Source organism: Cynocephalus volans, chromosome 6 (genome assembly GCF_027409185.1).
Source record: "Cynocephalus volans isolate mCynVol1 chromosome 6, mCynVol1.pri, whole genome shotgun sequence".
Lineage (NCBI taxonomy): Eukaryota > Metazoa > Chordata > Mammalia > Dermoptera > Cynocephalidae > Cynocephalus > Cynocephalus volans.
Window position 1 is genome coordinate 135,411,977 of NC_084465.1, and position 18,622 is coordinate 135,430,598.

General features: G+C 39.8%; 1 protein-coding gene across 2 annotated transcripts in view; it reads right to left on the minus strand.

Annotated features, from left to right (window-relative positions):
• Window positions 1-18,622, minus strand: part of ITGA8 (integrin subunit alpha 8) — a 179,570-nt gene that overhangs the window by 23,921 nt on the left and 137,027 nt on the right. For both annotated transcript variants that reach the window (XM_063100573.1, XM_063100572.1), the window contains one exon: window positions 5,247-5,375. In XM_063100573.1, the coding sequence (XP_062956643.1) occupies window positions 5,247-5,375 (129 nt within the window). The remainder of the gene's footprint in view (window positions 1-5,246; window positions 5,376-18,622) is intronic.

Below are 18,622 nucleotides of genomic sequence, written 5' to 3' on the forward strand. Positions count from 1 at the left end.
GTGCTCAATAAAAATTGGTTTATTGGATTTTATGATTTGTTGACTGAGGCATTTCACCTTAATGAAATTGATAAACCACACAATAACCTGAGGAACATATTACCATGAGAAGCTTTTTAAAGAACCTTAGAATTCTCTAAATATAAAGTGGTCAGTAATGTATATCTCATAAATTCCAGTAAATCTAGATTTCTACATGACATTTCCAAATACAGGTGGCTGTCAGCCTGTGTACTACTAGAGTGGGCACTGAGGAGCCTACAGCAGGAACAGGAATTCTCGAAGCCCTGCAGTTTGTGGCACTAGTGAGGACTCTCATGTTTACTTATGCTCCGTGATCGACATGTTGTGTACCACTAATCCCACCCTCTGGAGGCAGGAGGGGAGTCCAAGTTAGCTGTTGTCAATTCCCTAGATTGTTAACTTCCTAGGAGTTAGCTAGCTCTCTTGGAGGATTCTAGAAAAGGTGATGCTTGGAATGAATCCTGAAGAATGAGGAAGAGTTATGTAGCTGGATGGGATGACTGGCACACGGTTCTCTGGAACAAGACCCGGGTATGCTCAGGAAAGAGTATATAGGGGTGAGATAGACAGATAGAAATAAGATAGGAAAGAGAGAAAGTCTAGGTGGTGAAGACTTTAGATTTGTGTGTGTGTATGTGCGCCAAGGGGTTGAGATTCCATGTAGAAGGCACTGGGGAGCTTGTGAAGCCTCGGTCAGGTTTGTATTTGAGGGGGCAGGTGGTATGTGAGGAAAGAAAGGAGCAGGAGAGTGGAAGATGAGAGGATGATAAGAGCTTGTTGCGGGAGCCCACAGGAGAAATGCCGAGGCCCTAAACTGAGGCAGAGGGGACAAAGAGAGGAAGATGAATTTTAGAGAAGTTTAGGAAGTAGAACAGACACTTGGTGACAACTGGAAGTTGGGATGAGGAGTTGGAGAAGTGGGGGGAGCTCGTTGCATTGGAACTGGGTGAATGGGTGCTGCTGTTACTGAGACTGGGAATTCCAGAGAAGAATTACATTTGGGATCATGGGGATAAGAATTTTGGACATGTTGGGACTGGGGTGGCTATCAGACATCCAGATGGACCCTCCAAGTCTTGAAGGCAGTAAGAGAGGACTAAGATGGCAGGAGGCATGTAGAAGTGACTGGAGTTATGGTCATGAAAGAAAGTTCCCCAAGACAGCAAAATCAGTGGGAAAGAAAAGAGGACAAGGATGGAATCCCGAGGTGCAGGGGATTGAAGGAGGATTGAAGGATAGGCACAAGAGAAGTCCATGAAGAATTCTGAGATGGGGACAGTCAAAAGGTCGAAGGAGAAACAGCAGAGAATGTTTGTGGGGGAATTCAAGAGATACAGTGGTTTCAGGACATGGCTAATAGTGTCAAAGCTGAAGAGGAGTTAAAAAAGAAGGTTGCTGTAAGCTGAGTAGTGAACGGGAAGATGGGAAAGTTTGCAGAGGACGAGATGGAAATGATAGCTACAAAAACAGCAGGGGTGCAAGTCAAGGAAGCAAGGATATTCTTAGGCAGAGGAGACATTACATTTCAGTGTTATACAGACAAATTTTTCCTATGCAAATTGGAAATTATGATCCCAATACAGGATGTTGGCATTTTGCACTTTCAAATTCCTAATCAGAAACGTGATTCAGTAAGTTGTTTTTAACTAAACAAAAACTGTAGGAGGTCTTATTTAGCTTTTGATTTTAGAATAAACTTTGCATAATCAGTCTCTCTGCAGAATTGTTTTGACTTGAGGACATGTGGAGGCCTATGATTTGCAGTTTTTGAACCAATAAGAGAGAAAGAGAATAGTGCATGAATTAACAAAATCAGATATGGAAATCAAGGCTTATGCTGGCCCTCATCTGTGAGTAAATAAGTTTCAGTGATACTCAGAGGTTAAAAATGACCTTACACCAGAAATATTTAATGATCCCCAGTGATGGTAGTCTGGTTAAAAAAAAAAAGAATTAATGAGAAAAAATAGAAGGAAAAAAATTTGACCTTGCAACAAAAATGCATATAATTTTCAAAATAATTTTAGTAATTGATCTCCACTGCCTCAGGAGACATACACTGAAATGGAAATTGAATAACATATTTGAATCTTGATTTTTCAAATTTTTATTTCTGCGGAGGTTCGGACATTGGTTTTCCAGAGGGCTTTTCCTACTAATTGGTAATGCACAGTAGAATTCTATAGATGACAGTTATTGTTTCTGTTCTATTGTTCCTGCTAGAAGTTTTTTTTTTTTAAATGACAATAATTCACCCTCAAAGAAATAGCATATAAATTTCCTACTCATATATTTTTTAAATATTATGGTATCATAAAAATTTACAGGTACTTGAATCATGATCTTCCAATCATCATAGCTTTTTGTCACGAAATTTCAGGTACTTCTACTACAATAAATGCTTCTTGCTTGGCTTAAGTTTAACTGATTTGTTCAGTTAGACTTGCTTGTTGTAATTTTCTGTCCATTTTCATGTCTGAAACTTTTTTTACTGTCATAATGAAATAAATGAATATCAAAGAATGCTTAGGATGCACTACTTTAAAAACCATTTTGATCACTTTTAAGTGTACAGTTCAGCGCCATTAAGTACACTCACAATGTCCTGTGACCGTCACTGCCATCTAACTCCAAAGCTTCTTCATCATCCCAAACTGAAACTCTGGCTCCTGAAAACTTTTGTATCAATGAGACACAGTCCTAGGATTTGCATCTATTTCCGCCTGATATCCTCTCTTTTGATGACTCTTTATTAATACTACTAAAAGTTTATTCATGTGATGGAAAACAGGTTCAGGATTTTCAGGACTATGATTAATTCAATATGGCATTATGCTACTTTATTGGATTGAAATAAATGATTTGGATTATCAGAGTTATTTTTTTTTAATACTTTGCTATGCTTTTGTTTTTTTAAAAATAGCTAATTCAAGGTCAATACAGGAGTGCAGGAATGGAAAGGAAGTCAACTGAGGACTTCTGTTCCCTGCTTACCATCCTGTTTGTCTTCCCCAAACTCATGTGCCTTCTTTGTATCTTCTGAAAACTCAGACAGGGACCCCCTGGATGAACAGCTGTGGGCTCAGAACTCAAGGAGAGAGGCAGGGCCTGTGGGGACTGGGTGTTCTTCTGGGTCTTGGGACTGTATTCCCCACTTCTATGGATTACAAGAAAGAATGAACTACTCTTCCCTGTTAGTAACTCTCTGGCAGGAGGCAAATGATCTCATGCCTCTGCCCTCCCCAGCACACGCATTCACACACACACAGCTGATTCCACTAGTTCAGCTGAGAGAGTGGGATGCTATTTATACACAGTGCATTTTCCACTATAGTTGAGAGGGCAAATGACTGTTAACATCCACTCACACCGTTACTCTACATTATATCATTTACAAATCCTTCCACAACCTCCAATTTTTCAATTTTGTAAATTAAGCTTATTATTACTCCTTTCTAGTCACACAAATGCTAAAATCATAAAATCAGGGACTCGATTACTCCTGCATAGACTTGCTTCCTTCGGTGACAGCTACCTTGAATTATTTCAGTTTTGTAACTGGTTGGAGCGATTCCCCAAAGCATACTTGTACCTTGCCATAGTAGTCATTAGATTTGGAATTTAGTCACTACCAACACTGTCTTTTAAACTGCTTGCAATGTATCATTTGCTTAGAATTGGGTTGGGGATTAAGAGCATTTAGGGCCAGGGAGGAAGATTAAGGACAGGTACGATGGTGTGCCAAGGGCATTTTGGAAGGTGACTCCAAAGCTAACTAACAGCAGTGACTGTGATGAGTTTATTCCCTGTGTCATCCACACATTTGTTCAACAAATGAGCCAGGCACTACCTTTGGAACTAGAGAAACAATACCGAGCAAACCAAATGTGTTAACCACCCTCAGGGGCTTTCAATATGGTGGACCCTAACCCTAACCCTAACCCTAACCCTAAACCCAACCCTGGGCAGACAGATGGAGAAAGGGGAATGAATGCTCCCATGGGCCAGAGCAGTGTGGCACCTGGACCAGCCCAGGAACAAGTCTAAACGTCTGGGCTGAACACAGTCTGGAGAGGGGCATGGCATGGGTTTGGGTGTTTAGTAGCTCTCAGCCTGGCCAGGACAATGACCGTTGTCCCTGTAGAAATAACTATAGCGCCCTCCTTGGCTCAGGGTCTTCTCTGTTTCTGCATTCGCCTCCTCTTCCTTATTTTCCCCTTGTGCTCAAGGCCTCCTGCCACAAGGCTCTCCCTTTCCCCTGCCTCTTTGTATAGACAACACTTGGCTTGTGGTTTTGGCTTTTGGTTGAGCATCACCACAAAGCACCGTGTTTTGGATTGAGCATGTGCACTGTAGCTGTGGGGCACGAAGTACGCGCCCAGCCCCTGCCCCATCCTGGGCACTGGGACACAGTGTGGTTCCCGACCTGTCCCTGCCCCAAGCCCCTGGGTGTTTGCTTGCTTTTGAAGAGGGTTTTGAGGTGATCTCTGATTACTTCTGCATAGCTGGAAAATGTGCTTATAGCTTCCTACTCTTTATGGAGAAGGACTATAGAACACACATGGATTGAATCTGATGCTTGTGCTGTGCCCTTGCCACATGGTTGGGGAAGAGCATTATTCATGTGATGAAATAAAGCTCTAGGGGCTGTGGCATTGGGATGAGTGGGAGAATTGAATTAAAAATGCTGACTCATGAATGCTGTCTACAGTTTTTCAAAGTGCTGACTAAGCTCAGGCTAGAACTACCACAGACCCCAGTGCTAAGACTTTACAGAGGTTTTGGCCCAGGAAAGCTGAACACACCATTCCTGCCTTTTCCAGATGAACAGAGGACTCTGAGACTCCAGGACAGGTGCAACACCCGAGGGCCCGTTGGTTGGGCACTTCAGACTCTCACCAGCTCAGTGTCCTTGAACAGGCTACCAGCTGACCATTTATGTTCTTGAAATGGATGAAAGGACACATGTGATGTTTTCATCATGATTTGTCTAAAGTGGTCTCCGTGGCAGGTTTAGAAAAATGAAAAGGTTATATTGCAAATGCTTAGTCCTCCCTGAAAAGTCACTCCCATTTCTCACAATATGTACTGCCAAAAAATGTTAGGCATATCTGAGCCTCGCAGGGAACCAAAAACAATACCGAAGTTAAAACCATCTGTATTTGGGAATTCTGTCCGATCCAGTCTTTCTCCTCAGCATTGTGCACACCCAGGTAACTCACCAGTATCTTTGCAGGACTTTGTCTGTGGAGCTCGACCCCAGGCACGTCCCTCTTCCTGACAAGGTGTGGAATGGTAGAGTTTCGCAAAAAGGCGCTCAGCTCAGGGGTGGCCTCTGGGGAGGCGGCTGGCTGTAAACAGAAGGCAGGAGATGTCACATGCAATCGCATTAACAGCTGTTACCTTCTCATTCACCTTGAACTCCAGGCATTTTTCCCCCATCAACTGAATAGGATTCACATGAGAATTCAGGTGTGTTGTGACTTAACAGCAGCATGTTCAACAGCGACATGACCTGTGCTGACAAAGTACAAACCTCTCCACTGTCCAATGACAGAAATTCATGAAGCCTGGGCAATGCACTCCTGGGAAGTTTATCTTACAGGGATAAGCTTTTAAGCAGAAGTAGCTTCCCCATAAGGATAGAAAACATGGAGGTGACTTTTCAGGCATAAGTTATTAGTCTCTCATTAATTTCCTCTCATTAGATAGTGGGGCTGGGTAAACTGAGGAATGTTCTGTGTGGGGAAGTGGATCCTGAGATGGCAGAAGAATGAGATGGCGACCATGGGAAACACCCCGATGTGCCAGGCTGGCCCTACAGTCCTGTGCTTGTGAGAAGTGCTCCTTCAGGAGAGAACCCTGTGCCCTAATGAAAATGACTTTTCCAAAGCATGCTAAATGCATATTGTGCTGTCATGGAGTTCATTTTCAGCCACAAGTTTATTTTGCAAGTGTTCTAGAACTGACAATTTTATCTCAGGCTCCATGCTGGGTACTTCTGATGGCTGAATTCCGAGAGTTCCAATAAATCACATGCAACATCCTTTGAACATTCTTTATTCCAGACCAACTGAATGTAGAAACCTAATTTGCTGGGCCCCCCCATTCCCACCCCTGAGCATTACATCTTCTTTTACACAGTTTCTCTTTGTAGTCACAGAAGCAATAATAGGAAGCTCATTTCTATGGAATGAAAAAAAAAAAAGTTCCTCATTGTAGATGTAGAATGCACTGCAAAATATGAAATGATACTGCTTAGTATGCATGAGGACCTAGAAAATCTAAGGGACAAACAGAAAGATAGAATCCAGACTCCGTAGTATCTCTACATGTGGCCGTTGCTGGCTTCTCCAGTCTGGTCTCATACCCAAAGCCCTCAAATCCAGCCCTCCAGTGTGCAGAACTGCTCTCCACTCCTGACCTGCACCAGGCTGAGTCCCTCAGCCCCCACTGGATGCTCCACATCCTGGCCCTGGTGCCCCTCAGGGCCTCCCCAGCTGCACCACAACTGCCTGCTAACTGGTCTGAGTTTCCCAGTGAGAAAACGTAAGTGAGAAGCACAGAGTCACACATAACCTCCCAGGAAACACCTGAGCACAGAGAGAGGAAGATGATCCAGGAAGGAAATCAGACGTAAGAGGCAATCCAGGAAGGTGTGGTTTTATAGAAGCCCAAGGAAAAGAAAATGGCAAAAATAAGGGAGTGACTAAGAATGCCAAATCCCACAGACAGGTAAAGAGGTTGAGGACCAAAAATATTTATTGGATTTGTCCATTAAAAAGTTACGGATACCCTTTCCTGAGCAGGAGATTGGAACAGGCAGAAATCAAGCTGCAGTCGCTAAGGAGTCAATGGGTTTCAACAAACGAATAATTATTTGAAAAGGTATGAAATTAAATCCTTCTATTGTTCCCATTTTAAAGTAATTCCCAATGGCCTTGAGATGAGGTGGACCTTGACCCCCAAATGAAGCACCAAAACGAAACATTGATGTTCACAGCAACACCGTTCATAATCTATAAAAAAGATAGTAACCTAAAACTCTATACGAATATCTAGGTTACTGATTAAATAAGTTATGTTTCTACAAAAGACTACCGGACAGCGTTTTAAAATGATGACGTTGAGCTACATTAGAATCTGGGAAGATATAGATAATAGTAAAGGGAGAAGACAGGTTATACAACAGCATATAGTAAGACTGTAGTTTTTAATAAAATTGGAGGTATACTTACACTGTATACCTATAAATAGAAAAAATCTGTAGGGTCAGCATCAAAGTGTCACAGTGGTAAAGATTTGATGACATTAGAAAAGTTCTGCTAATTTCTTTCTAGGTATGATAATGGTATTATGGGTTTTTAAAAAGTATCCTTATCTGCTGTGGATTGAATGACCCTCCCCCCCAAACTCATTTAAGCTTGAATTGTGTTCCCCAAATTTTATGTGTTAGAAACTTGGCCCCCACTGTGACTGTTAAGAGAGTGGGAAATCCTATTATGGTAGTTGAAAGGTGGGGACTTGAAGAGGTGATTAGGTTGTAGGACTGTGCCACAGCGAATGGATTAATAAGGATGGTCGGGGTGTGGTTCTGAGGGCTTTATAAGGAGAGCACATGACAGTCCCTCTCTCTCTCTGCTCCACCATCTTCTGCCATGTGAGACCCCTGCGTTACTGCCAGGGAAGACCCTCACCAGATGTGTTCCCTGGACTTTGGACTTCCCAGCCTCCAAAACTGTAAGCAATAAATTTCATTTTCTTGCAAATTACCCAGTTCCATGTATTTTGTTATAAGCAACAGAAACAGACTAATAAATTACCTAATGGCAATATACAGTGAAATGTTCATGAGTGAAGTAGAAAAAAAAATTAATACATAAATAAACAGAAAACATAACAGTCAATAGGTAATAACACCACTAGAGACTTTAAATTTTCTTCTTTATGTTTTATGTATTACCTGATATATTCTTATGATGAACTTTAAGCATTTTTAATATGAAAATTAAAAAACTTACAATTATAAGAAGAGTAAGTGTAAGAGTAATAAGAAAGCAGGAATAGCAAGAATAGCTTGGCTCTAAATGGAAGGGAAAGGGGTTTATTCTTAGAGAGGATGCAGACCCAGGTTATCTTGATTCCTGTTTGTTTTGAAGATGGAGGAAATTTAAGCAAGGAAAAGACTAGTAGAAAGGAAGAGGTTGAAGATGCAGGAAACGGGGACACCTGATGTAGCAAAGTTAAACTTGGAGCTAGAGGAAGAACTCCCCTTCTTCTGAAACTGCTGGAAAGGAACTGAGGATGGGAGAGAGGATGAGAAGGTGTGTGGGTGGAGGGGTGTTGTGATGGGGAAACAGATCATTTGAAGAGTCTCTTGTTTTAAGGTGACCTACCAATGTTAAAGAGACTGGATAGGAGGTACAGGGAGAGCAATGAAGGTATGGAAAAGCCAAAAAGGAAAATAGGAAAAAAAGATCATCAGAATAACAGCCTTCCCTGTGACGCAGGCTGCCCAGTGAACACTCCCTGCCATCAGGCTGTAATGGCACCATCAGCTGAGGGGTAGAGAAGACAAATTTGGATCTCTGCATAAGTGAGATTTTCAGGGCAGGGGCTTGGAAGCATATTAGACAAGGGAGGTTAGGGGGGCTTGTAAGAGGGTGTTTCAAGTAGCTCATGGTGAATTCCAGGCATGGTGGGAAAGGAAGTATAACCAAAGGCAGTCTTGAGAGTGGAGCAGGTCAACTACCTCAGAGAAAGTATTCATACAAAGGAAGAAAGGATGCAGTGGAGAGGAAGGGAGAGCATTATAAATATAGATGGAACTGGAAGATAAAAGGATGCTGAGTCAGATATCTCAGACGCAGGGTAGCTGAAGGTGATGTTGAAGACCAGTGGCCAAAGCACCAGGGTGATGAAGAGGCTGGCAGTGACGTGAGCCTCTGGATGAGTCAAGCTCCATGGATTCGGGAATACCCTGGGGCAATGGCAAGGCCTGGCACAGGGAGGAGGAAAAGCCAAAGAGTGGCTCAAGGATGCTCAGCGATGGAACATCTGATAGAAAAGCATTTGCAGCATAAGAAAAAAGTTGACCTTAGACAGAAAATCGAAAACTGTGGAAATCCTAATCTCTCATGTGTTTTCCATCACGTCTTCTGTGGTGTGTGTAGTTTTTGCTTTGCGATTTGTCATGTGAAACGTCTTTTTTTAATAGGTCACTGACAATTATATTTCAGAAACTAGAGAAGAGGTGCCAGAAAGAATTAGAGAATGATTATTACCAAGTTACAGCCTATTATTATTAGGAACAGTAGCAGTAACAGTAGTAGTAAAACAATAGCCCACAGAGAAGAAAACTCTTTAAAATCCCATGTGGTTTCATCGACGTAGCTTGTGTACAAATAAAGAACACGTCTTAGCCCAGTATATCATCATTCACAAATATTTACAAGTGGTCTGTAAATGAAACACAGGAGTTACTCTGAGCTAGAGAATACGCCCATCACAAGGTGGGAGCTGATAGAACATATTTCTTTCTTTTGGTAGCACTGTTTTACAAAGAGAGGAATGCCACTCTTAAACACCAGGGTCAAAAAGTCTTCAAATAGCTTTTGAACCAGTTTTCTCAAATAGCATTCCAGAAATTCATTGAACAAACAAAACAAAACATAGAGCAAGGAAGAAGTTACCCAAGAAATGTAAACAACAGTTAAAGCCCATTCTCTAGGCTTTAGAGCCTCTTCCAGAATTGGCCATGAACCCACTGGCTATGGTTTTCCTTAATCTGAAATCATTAGAGGCGAAAGAGGCTGGCATTTAGCACCCACGTGAGTCAGACACCCCGTTAAGAGAATAGTTTGTTAAATGCTATGAGAAGCTGGTGGTAAACACTAAAGAATCTTCTTCACAGTGAGTAAAAATGGCTTCTTTCTGCAATAAGGAAATAATAGTTAGCAAATATGTTTCTTTTCCCAGCTGCCATGCAGAATTTGACCTCAAAAAGGAGTTTTCGATTGTCATAACTCTCCACCAAACTCTTCACTCTGGCATAGGTTTAAATTTATGGATTAAAGGGATACTGCAGAGCTGTGATGTACAATACAGCCGGAAATGCAGCACTGAAAGAAAAGCATTAGGTGAAATAAGATGAAAGGCACTGTGAACCCAAACAAAGCAATGCCTGCGATTTTTTCTTGTTTGTAATTTGTCTTTGGATTTCAGGTATTCCTAGCACACTGTGGACTGCTCTCACGTACCTCTTTGTCTATAATTAAATCTAAGTAGAGACAAGCCCAGGGGGCCAGTCTACCATGTAATTTTCTTCAAGACATAAATGTTAAGGATCTGTGGAAAGAGAAAAATCCTACTTTTTAAAAATTCCTGAAAAGTTCATGCAAACCCTAACTAAAAGAATCAACTTACTCCTTTGGTTATACTGAATCTTTTCTTAGTTTTTGGACATGGTTTTTTCACATTTAAAAATACACATGTGAACCTGAAGATCATCTCAAGAGAAGACAAGGTAAAAAGAAAAGAATGCTGGGCAGTATGTTCTGTCTTTGCTGGTTGGGAATTGGATCTACAGGCACTGTGAAGAGTAAAAGGTGAATAAATTCCTCCATCAGAAGGAGCATTCGCATAAGAGGGAGAAAGCACACAGCAGGAAGGACAGGAGTAATTCAGGAGGGAGCTATAGTTGTCGCTAAAGCATCACAATGAAAGAGAAAGAAAATTTAAATTGGGTACTGTTCACCTGATCATCAGACCTGAAATCATGAGCAGCAAGTTTTCTTTCTGGAAGGATAGTTTATACTAGAAGCCTGAGCATTAAAGGGACACATAACAGACATTGAATAATGCTTTAACTTTGAAATAAATTATGGCTTCAAGTGTTCAAGGCCCTCAAAATGATTCCAGAAAGAAATCAGCAGTTAATGGTAATGACATACTAAATGGTCTTCATTTTGTGTCTTGATTTTTGAGGTGTGTGTGTGTGTGTGTGTGTGTGTGTGTGTGTAAGAGAGAGAGAGAGAGAGACAGACAGACAGACAGAGAGAGAGAGAGAGAGAACAGAGAGCTGTTGTTTAGGAAGTAATGTCTCCCTGCATTCTGAATTAATGAGAACCAGTAAACGGAGGCAGTTATGAAGGACGAAAATACTCTTAAGGATAAGACAAAACTATGCAAATTTGCCAAGCCAAGCCACTGTCTGCAGGCCCACAGATTTCAAAAAACTATTTGCAGGGCTTTAATCCTTGACGAATGAACCATTTGTGTGTTTCTGCTTTCCGTGTTTGCACTATCTGGTTGTAATTTGAACTTCCTGTGGGACTGGCCTTGTTCAAGAGACTGGTTCTAAATGGCAACCTCCTGCCTTCCAAGGCTCTACCGACAGTTCTTTAAAAACAGCACTGGCTTTCTCTCTTGTTATGGTCTTCCTCGTCCAGTCTCTTTCAGATCATTTTTACTTCAGGGTTCTTCTTTCTTGAACTGAGGCCCAGAACATTGCACTGTGGTCCTAATGAAGGTTACATATGAGATTTCATTTGTCTTTCTCTCTCAGGTACAGTCTCACATGTCACAGCCTTTTCCCTCAGCATCTCACACTTGGCTGTTTATGATAAAATCTTGCCAATCTTAAAAAATCCTTTATTCTTTATGAAACTTTTGGTTCCTTAGTAGGGTTTACTTTTCCACCGCATCTTATCTAAAGATTGGAGCCTGTTTGAAGAACTCTCCAAACCCCAGGATAGAGCCCACCAAAATAAGAAAATTGGTGGTTTGAAATAATAATTTTACTGCCTTTAATGTAGCTGAGAAATACTTTACTCAACTCTAAAATTTTATTCCAAGAAAGATCTGGAACAAATTAGATGTAATGGATTGGTCTGAAAGCTGCAGACAGTTGAATGTTTCAAAATGTTCTGAAAGATGTAGAATGTGACAAAATTGCCCCATTAAAATCCTCTACCTCTGACCTAGACCATGGAGGCTGGAGGCAGAATCTTCATGGACATCTGCTTATGCCCCTACATTCATAGAACACATAAATGAACTTGATGAAGTACAAGACATCACGGGAGGAGGAGAAACTCAAAAACAGCAACCTTTTCATTAGGAGGTAAAAGTGAACACAGGAATGAATGAGCACAAGGCATGCTACACCCCAGTGCTGACTTCCCTTGGGCCCTGGTGTCCTCGATGATATAACAAGGGGTGTGCAGCTCACTCTGCTTTTCCTCAACCCCAAAGCCTACCCATGCTTAACCTATACTGATCATCTCATGTTTCAACAATGTCAGTGAACCAAGTTGAGTGAATCCCCGTGAAGCTGGATGTGAGGCAGGTATTTAAATAAAAACTCACTTCTAGTGGTACCTATGTGTGGTCGTGCCCACCCCACCTTGATTTAATTGCTGGTGCTCTGAGATTGGACAACATGTGTGGTGGTTGTGGGTGAGAATGTCTGCCTTTTGTTTCCGAAAGCAGCCACAGGTTACAGAATGATCACGGGTGGCTTACAAAGGCAGTCAGTGTCCCCTTCCTCAATCTTTGGGGACATTAGAGTAACTTGGGGAGATAACCAGTCTGTACCAGTTATTTTTATGAAAACTGAAACCCATATAGATTTTACTGGACTTTGAGGCTTATGTGAGAAGACTTTGAGGCTTATGTTGCCTTTGGAACTCATATTCAATTTATAGACGGGTTGTATTTCAGAAGGTTTTCGTCTAGATGTTTGGCATTCAGAGTGCATTTCTTTTTAGAAATGATGTTTTAAATAGTGGTTCATTTCTCAATCCAATCCACAAAGAAACCTACTCAATCCGCAGTATGGCTTTGATGCTGTAAATCTGTGTATTTGTAATAAAAAATAATAATACCTAAGACTGTTGCTATATGAGTAATTTAAAAAATAGAAAAAAATCACTGTGCTATGTTCATTATATTAAGCGCTAATATCTAGGTGGAAATAGGTTTAATTAGAGGGAAATGAGAAAGTATGTGAAAACTTTGTAGGGATTTTGAAAGAATATCTGGGAATTTTCAAAGGATTTAGAGCTGGTGGTACTGGTTACTTGTAGTGGGTGGCCTAGAAAATGCTTCTAAGGATGTCTAGGTAGTTTCTTTTTCATAAGTGAGTTTCCTTAGAAATCTGTGAGAGGGTTGGGAAGAGGTAGTGAAGGAGAGAGCTCTTTTCAATGGTAAGTGCACGGAAAAGAGAATATGCAAAGGAAGGAGAAGTTGACTGAAAAAGTCTATCTGAACATGATGGAAAGGAATTTGACTGCAAGGGAATCAGCTGAACAAATGAAGAGGAGAAGGTGGTGGGGGAACTGCACAAATCTCTCAACTTCAGAAAGCTGGGGTGGCAATTCCTCTGTGATGGGTTGGTCCACAGTTGGCCTGTGATATTTTGGGGGCTAGTTCTGTGGGGACCGGAGAATCCTCAGAAAAGTAGAAGAACTTGTTGAAAATGGACTGAACACAAATGCAGATGTTTTAAGAGGCACTTACTGCCTATCACTCTCCTTATAAAGAAACTGTAGAACCAAATTTTAAGGAATTGTACCTTGGTCTACTCGCTGGGTAAGTCAGATTGAAGACAGGGATTTAATTCTTGCCTGTACAGATATATTTCTGCCTCCCTGTTCTTTTCACTAAACCTACCCTCCCTCTGCTTCTTATTAAAAATAAAACTATCTATATATTACAATTTAAAAAAAACCCCAGCAATTAGCTTTGATTTCAGAATCTAAAATTGATGTTAAAAATAAAAATTTCCCAGGTCTATTCTGTTGAAGATAACATTTAAGAAATAATTTGTTTATCACTAATTTCCAATTCATCTTTAAGACAGAGAATAGACTGTTCATCTTTGCATTCTCTAGGAAGAAATAAATTGCCAGGTAAGTTAATAGCAACTTCATCAAGAAATTATTAATCTCTCAAGAGCAACATAATTTTCAAGTACGCTCAATGGTTTAAAGCCATTCATATAAAATACACTGATTATCAATTTTTAAAATCTATTTATTGGTAAAAAAATCTTTTTGACTCCCTAGGGCATATATTAAATATAGGTAAAAGTACTTTGAGAACCTGCAAGTAAGAACATTTCAACTTTTCCATGAATTTAAAATTTCAAGAATTCATAAATTGTTATAATTATTTTAGGGAACTACTACTTCATATTGTATCAAATATTATATTTAATTTCTACAGATTGAGAGTTTTAGAAAGTGAGCATAATTAAATGGCATTTTAAAAATTAGCAGCCTCGGACAGATTTTTAATTAAAGTCTATACTTTAAAGAGCAATTGGGTAGCAGGGAATGCCAGATGATCAGTATGTTTTACCACTCAGTTTGCACGAATCTGTCACATTTAAGGTAAGTTATCTATCAGTACTGGCCCAGGTAGTTTGCCACAAGGAAAAAAATAACTCACAACCACATGACGCACATGAAACAAGTTGCATAATATATTAAAAACATATATAAATAGTGTCATATATAAACTGAACATTACACTCAAAGAGAGTTAGAAGTCTTCTGAATAATCATGTGCTCCAAGAATCTATGACTAAAGCGTAGTATATATTAGATACAGAACAGGATATGTAAAAGTTTTAATTACTTAAATGTTATACATTAACATTTGAAGAAGTTATTTCATAATAAGCTACTGTCCTTGAAGATGTTAAAATCATCTGAATGAAGAGCAAAGGAAGAGGAAATGTGAAAAAAAAAAAATTCCAGGAAGGAACGATGTTAAATAATTTCGTACAATACCAATGGCCTTATTTATTACTTCCCCATAAAGAAGGTGACTTGTTCCCCAGCAGTCCTTTACTGTCCAACGCCCCCCTCTCTTTGAATAGAAGGCATGTTGGGTTGAAAAGGAAAGCCTTTCCTGGCAATGACCCAGTGCCACTGGCCGAGGGTAGAGGCAGACCTGGGTCCTGGATGATGGTTTCATGTTGCCTGCCCTTGCAACATTTCCAACACAGACACTGTGTCCTTGTAGCTATGAGGAGAATGCTTGTTCTGAAATGAAGTTCTCTTTTGAGGACAACATGTGATCAACAAGGTTTTGGTTTTGTTTCCACGCAAATGTGACATTTTCAAGGGTTTATGCTAACTATTTCATTCCTTCCCAGGAGGAACCTAAAGCCAAATTTGGATTTTAATGTGGAGGGGATCAGCTTGCTGGATATGAGCTCCTCGTTAATGAAAGTGGGGCTCGCATACTTAATGATAAAAGGACTGATCCATCAAGAAGACATAACAATCATAAATATGTACGCACCCAATGTTGGAGCAGCCAGATTTATAAAACAAACTCTATTAGACCTAAAGAAGGAAATAGACACTAATACCATAATAGCAGGGGACCTGAACACTCCACTGTCAATATTAGACAGATCATCTAGGCAAAGAATCAGTAGAGAAACACAAGATCTAAACAAGACTCTAGACCAATTGGAATTGGCAGATATCTACAGAACATTCCACCCAACAACCTCAGAATATTCATTCTTCTCATCAGCACATGGATCATTCTCCAGGATAGATCACATATTAGGTCACAAATCAAGTCTCAATAAATTCAAAAAAATTGGAATTATCCCATGTATCTTCTCAGACCACAATGGATTAAAACTAGAAATTAATAACAAACAAACCTCTGGAAACTATACAAACACATGGAAATTAAACAGCATTCTACTTAATGACATATGGGTCCAAGAAGAAATCAAGCAGGAAATCAAAAAGTTTATTGAAACTAATGAAAACAATGATACATCATACCAAAACCTGTGGGATACTGCAAAAGCAGTATTGAGGGGAAAATTTATTGCATTAAATGCTCACTTCAGAAGAATGGAAAGATGGCAAGTGAACAACCTAACACTTCACCTTAAAGAACTAGAAAAACAAGAACAATCCAATCCTAAAGTTAGCAGACGGAAAGAAATCATTAAGATCAGAGCAGAACTGAATGAAATTGAAAACCAAAAAACAATTCAAAAGATCAACGAATCAAAAAGTTGGTTTTTTGAAAAGATAAATAAAATTGACAAACCATTAGCATGGCTAACAAAAAAAAGAAGAGAGAAGACTCAAATAACAAAAATTAGAAATGAAAAAGGCGATATTACAACTGATTCATCTGAAATACAAGGAATCATTCGAGACTACTATAAACAACTATACGCCAACAAATTTGAAAATCTGGAGGAAATGGATAAATTTCTGGACACACACAAGCTCCCAAAACTGAACCGTGACGACGTAGAAAATTTGAACAGACCAATAACAATAAAGGAGATTGAAGCTGTTATCAGAAGGCTCCCAACAAAGAAAAGCCCAGGACCAGATGGATTCACAGCAGAATTTTACCAAACATTCAAAGAGGAATTGACACCGATTCTTTACAAACTATTCCAAAAGATTGAAACGGACGCAAATCTCCCAAACTCATTCTATGAAGCAAACATCATCCTGATACCAAAACCAGGTAAAGATATAACCAAAAAAGAAAACTACAGGCCGATATCCTTGATGAATATAGATGCAAAAATCCTCACTAAAATACTAGCAAACAGAATACAGCAACACATACGAAAAATTATTCATCACGATCAAGTGGGATTCATCCCAGGGATGCAAGGTTGGTTCAACATACGCAAATCAATAAATGTGATACACCATATTAATAAACTCAAACACAAGGACCATCTGATCATCTCTATAGATGCTGAAAAAGCATTTGATAAAGTTCAGCACTCATTCATGACAAAGACCCTCTATAAGTTAGGTATAGAGGGAAAGTATCTCAACATAATTAAAGCCATATATGACAAACCCACTGCCAATATCATCCTGAATGGGGAAAAGCTGAAAGCTTTTCCTTTAAGAACAGGCACTAGACAAGGATGCCCACTCTCACCACTCCTATTCAACATAGTGTTGGAAGTACTAGCCAGAGCAATCAGAGAAGAGAAGGAAATAAAGGGCATCCAGATTGGAAAAGATGAAGTCAAACTGTCCCTGTTTGCAGATGACATGATCCTATATATCGAACAGCCTAAAACCTCTACAAAAAAACTGTTGGAATTGATAAATGATTTCAGCACAGTAGCAGGATACAAAATCAACACACAAAAATCAGTAGCATTTCTTTTCTCCAATAGTGAACATGCAGAAGGAGAAATCAAGAAAGCTTGCCCATTTACAATAGCCACCAAAAAAATAAAATACTTAGGAATTGAGTTAACCAAGGAGGTGAAAAATCTCTATAATGAGAACTACAAACCACTGCTGAGAGAAATTAGAGAGGATACAAGAAGATGGAAAGATATTCCATGCTCTTGGATTGGAAGAATCAACATAGTGAAAATGTCCATACTACCCAAAGTGATATACAAATTCAATGCAATCCCCATCAAAATTCCAAAGACATTTTTCTCAGAAATGGAAAAAACTATTCAGACATTTATATGGAACAATAAAAGACCACGAATAGCCAAAGCAATGCTCAGCAAAAAAAATAAAGCTGGAGGCATAACACTACCTGACTTTAAGCTATACTACAAAGCTATAATAACCAAAACAGTATGGTACTGGCATAAAAACAGACACACTGACCAATGGATTAGAATAGAGAATCCAGAAATCAACCCACACACTTACTTCCATCTGATCTTTGACAAAGGCACCAAGCCTATTCACTGGGGAAGGGACTGCCTCTTCAGCAAGTGGTGCTGGGATAACTGGATATCGATATGCAGGAGAATGAAACTAGATCCATACCTCTCACCGTATACTAAAATCAACTCAAAATGGATTAAGGATTTAAATATACACCCTGAGACAATAAAACTTCTTAAAGAAAACATAGGAGAAACACTTCAGGAAATAGGACTGGGCACAGACTTCATGAATACGACCCCAAAAGCACGGGCAACCAAAGGAAAAATAAACAAATGGGATTATATCAAACTAAAAAGCTTCTGCACAGCAAAAGAAACAATTAAAAGAGTTAAAAGACAACCAACAGAGTGGGAGAAAATATTTGCAAAATATACATCTGACAAAGGATTAATATCCAGAATATATAAGGAACTCAAACAACTTTACAAGAAGAAAACAAGCAACCCAATTAAAAAATGGGCAAAAGAGCTAAGTAGGCATTTCTCTAAGGAAGATATCCAAATGGCCAACAGACATATGAAAAAATGCTCAACATCACTCAGCATCCGGGAAATGCAAATCAAAACCACATTGAGATACCATCTAACCCCAGTTAGGATGGCTAAAATCCAAAAGACTATGAACGATAAATGCTGGCGAGGCTGCGGAGAAAAAGGAACTCTCATACATTGTTGGTGGGGCTGCAAAATGGTGCAGCCTCTATGGAAAATGGTATGGAGGTTCCTTAAACAATTGCAAATAGATCTACCATACGACCCAGCCATCCCACTGTTGGGAATATACCCAGAGGAATGGAAATCATCAAGTCGAAGGTATACCTGTTCCCCAATGTTCATCGCAGCACTCTTTACAATAGCCAAGAGTTGGAACCAGCC